The sequence below is a fragment of the Chaetura pelagica genome, unplaced genomic scaffold, assembly GCF_000747805.2.
Source record: "Chaetura pelagica isolate M959 unplaced genomic scaffold, ChaPel_1.0 scaffold436, whole genome shotgun sequence".
NCBI lineage: Eukaryota > Metazoa > Chordata > Aves > Apodiformes > Apodidae > Chaetura > Chaetura pelagica.
Window position 1 is genome coordinate 3,523,446 of NW_009953651.1, and position 3,219 is coordinate 3,526,664.

The 3,219-nt window shown below is 59.4% G+C and overlaps 1 protein-coding gene across 1 annotated transcript in view; it reads right to left on the reverse strand.

Moving 5' to 3' along the window:
- Window positions 1-2,786, reverse strand: part of PPRC1 (peroxisome proliferator-activated receptor gamma, coactivator-related 1) — a 9,408-nt gene extending 6,622 nt beyond the window's left edge. The window contains 5 exon segments of the mRNA XM_010000151.1: window positions 7-887; window positions 951-1,561; window positions 1,941-2,054; window positions 2,462-2,720; window positions 2,722-2,786. Of these exon segments, the coding sequence (XP_009998453.1) occupies window positions 7-887; window positions 951-1,561; window positions 1,941-2,054; window positions 2,462-2,720; window positions 2,722-2,786 (1,930 nt within the window).
- Window positions 2,787-3,219: the final 433 nt, after the last annotated feature.

A 3,219-nucleotide genomic window follows, 5' to 3' on the forward strand; every position in this document is an offset into this window, starting at 1 on the left:
GAGCGCTGGCTGCTTCGGTGGCGGGGCGCACAGGTGACACCAGACAGGGGATCTCTGCCAGCTCTGTTGGAGGCTCAGGGATGCTGGGCCACTTGCTGGCTGCTTGCTTCTCTCCGTCCTTCGCACTGCTTGGGCTGGGCTGGCGGTGCAGCATGCGGATGCGGTATTCCCGAAGGCTCAGGGCCTTGGGCTTGGCTTCCTTGGGCAGGCTCTTGCTCGGCTCTACTGCTGGTAGGCTCTGGGGGGACTCCAGCCCCATGCCTTGCTCTGGGAGTGAAGAGGCAGCTTTCAAGACCCCACTGCCCTGTCTGGCAGCCAACTGTGCATCCCCTTTGTCCTCAGCCAGGTCCACTGGGCCAGGACAGGTTGCTGCCACCAGCTCCTCTGTGTTTGGTGCAGCCTCCTCTGGAGGCACCACAGTCTCAGCTTTCTCCAGAGGCACCACAGTCTCAGCCTTCTCCAGGGCCATACTCACAGTTTCTGGCACTGGCTCCTTCTGTGGCTCCTGCTGCACTTTATCAGGCAGGGAGATCCGCGCCATGCTCCGAGGCCTCCGTGGGGGTGGTGGTGCTTGCTCGCCACACAGCTCCACCTTCCCCTCCTTCCGGGCTTGCTCCAGCTGCCGTGCCAAGAAGTCTGAGACCTGGACAGAGGGACGTGTTGCCCGTCGCTGACTGCTGAGTGGCAAGCCTGGGGGTTGCCCAGAGCCAGCTGAGCGAGGGCAGTGGGCCACACAGTCCCTGCCTGGCCTGGTCTGCTTGCTTTGGTCCTCCTCTGCTTTCTTTTTCCGACTCTTCCTTGCTCTCTCTCGGCCGCGTCCTTTCTTGGAGCCCTCACGTTTGTCACCCACTGGGGCCTCTGTACTGCATTGGGAGCTGCTGTTGGGTCTCCGTGCACCAGGAACCGCTGCCTTCGGTCGGGATGCAGTCTTCAGGGTAGTGCTGGAGGACTCCTTCCCAGGTGGTTTCTCCTCCTTCTCCTCCTCCACCCCATTTTCCTGGGCTGAAGCTCCTGGCATCTCCTCTCGATCCTCTAGGACTGTCTCCCCAGTACCCTCCTCTGCTCCCAGGAGCTGTGACTCCAGATCAGGGAAGCTGGGGGCCAGTGGCTGCAGAACTACAGGGATCTCCAGGCTCTCCCCCTCACCAGGCACAATTTCTAGTAAGACAGGACCACTCAGAAGCTCCTTGGCCACTGGCTCGGTCTCGGGGTCCAGGCACACAGTGAAGGTGGGCAGGCAGTATGGGTGCATGGACTTCACCAGCTCACTCAGGGACACATCACCTGTGTTGATGATGCAGGGGTCTTCACAATCCTCCAGCACCGCCCTGGCCCCACTCATGCAATACTCCCCAGCCTGCATGCTGCTGCGTAGCTCAGGGCTCAAGGCAGCCTCCTCCTCCTCTTCTTCCCCATCACTGCGCTGCGGCAGGGGCTGCTCTCGGGCCCAGTGCCGGCCCAGCTTCCTCTCTACTCTCGGGGTGCTGCAGACTTGCTTCTTTGACAGTGCCAGGTCTTCAAGGCTGTGAGAAGCACGGTCCCAAACCAGCTCCGTGTCACTCTAGGAATGGGAACCAGAGCAAGTGTCAGCTCCTGGGTTTTCACCAGAGCCCCCCCAGGCACATGCTGTAGCTGCTACAACTCTGCAGCAAAGTCCCCAAGCAGTTGAAAAGCTGGAACATGTTTGACCCTCCCAGTAAGACACAACAAAGCTGGAAACCCACCAGCCCTATGGGGGCACCCACAGCATCCTCAGTCCCACAACACCCACCAGCCAGGGCAGCCCCTGCTCCCACTGCTGCCAATGCCCTGCAAAAGCATGACTTTTGGGTTAGGATGCCTGTGCCAGGCAGGCAGGCAGGCAGTGGCTGAGGGGCAGGAACCGGACACAGTTACCCCAGCACCACCCTGATGACACTCCCTCAGCTTCCCCTGCTCACCTTCCCAACCACAGAGACGCTGCTGCTGCTCAGAGGCCTGAGAGCCTTGGACTGCTCGAGGGCAGGGCTCTCACACTCCAGCGATGGACGGGACAAGCTAAGAAACTTCTGAAACTGGAGAGATGGAGAGAGGATGAGGTAGAGGCAGGTTTCTGCAGCCAGAGGGACACGCCATTCCCAGCCCTGCAGCTGCCAACAAGCAATCTCAGCCCTATTTCACCCAATGCACATGCAGCCCTAGGTCTGAGAAGAAGGGGACAAATTGCTCCCCAGAGCCTCCTGCACATCTCTGTCTCTATTCCAAAACTCAAGCCAAAGACCCAGCCCTCCAAGCTAACACTGGAGCCCCAGGGGTGTGGTTCAGCCTTTCTGTCACACTGCTGGTCACAGGAACCATCCCAGGGTGCTGGGGATCAGGGTCCTATGACTTCAGGGCACCTCAGTGCTAGGATCTGGCAGAGGTCTGCCTTAACATCTTCCCACTTGTTTTGGGGTTGGGCTGGCTCTGCCCCAGAACTTACCGAGGGATTCTCCCGCTCCCGAGGCGAGGTCAGCAGCTCCACATCCATGATGGTGTCGAAGGGAGACAGGGTCTCATCATCTGTGCTGTCCAGGATCTCCGTGATGGCAGTCAGCAAGGACAGCTCATTCTGTGCATCCAGGCAGGCCTTGCTCTGCTGCAAGGGTAAGGGTGGTCTCAGAGGGGGTTGGGGCACAGCCATGGGCGATGCTGCTGCCACTCCCACCACAGCTGGAGCCAAGCCAGACACCACTTCCCATGCCCACCTCACTCAGAGAGAGGTCCTCAATGATGGAGATCACAGAGGAGTCAAGATAGTTCTGCATCGTCCCCAGGACCTCTTCAGCTTCCAAGATGGTTTGTGCATCCAGTGACGTAAAGCTCAGGTTATCCTCCTCGAGGGAAAAGCACTGTCAAGGAGTACAGGGAGCCAGGTAAGCACTTTGCGAAGCAGCACTACCTGAACACTGCTGTCCTCTGCAGCACACGTGGACTCCCAACAGCCTGTGCTGCAAACAGTGGCCAAGGTCACTGCTGCAACCCCAAACATGCAGGGGGGGCAGGTGGGACATGGCCATGCTGCAGGTTGGAAGATGGCACAGAGGACCTTCTCTCCTTGCTTTTTGGGAGAGGTTTGGGCCAGTCCACCCCACTGCACAAGGCCCCGTGCCACTTTCAGCCCGAGAACCTTCTGACCACCAAGGATGCCGCCACACTGAAAACTCCCACTCAATTTGCTCCACAGCTGTAGGATTGGGA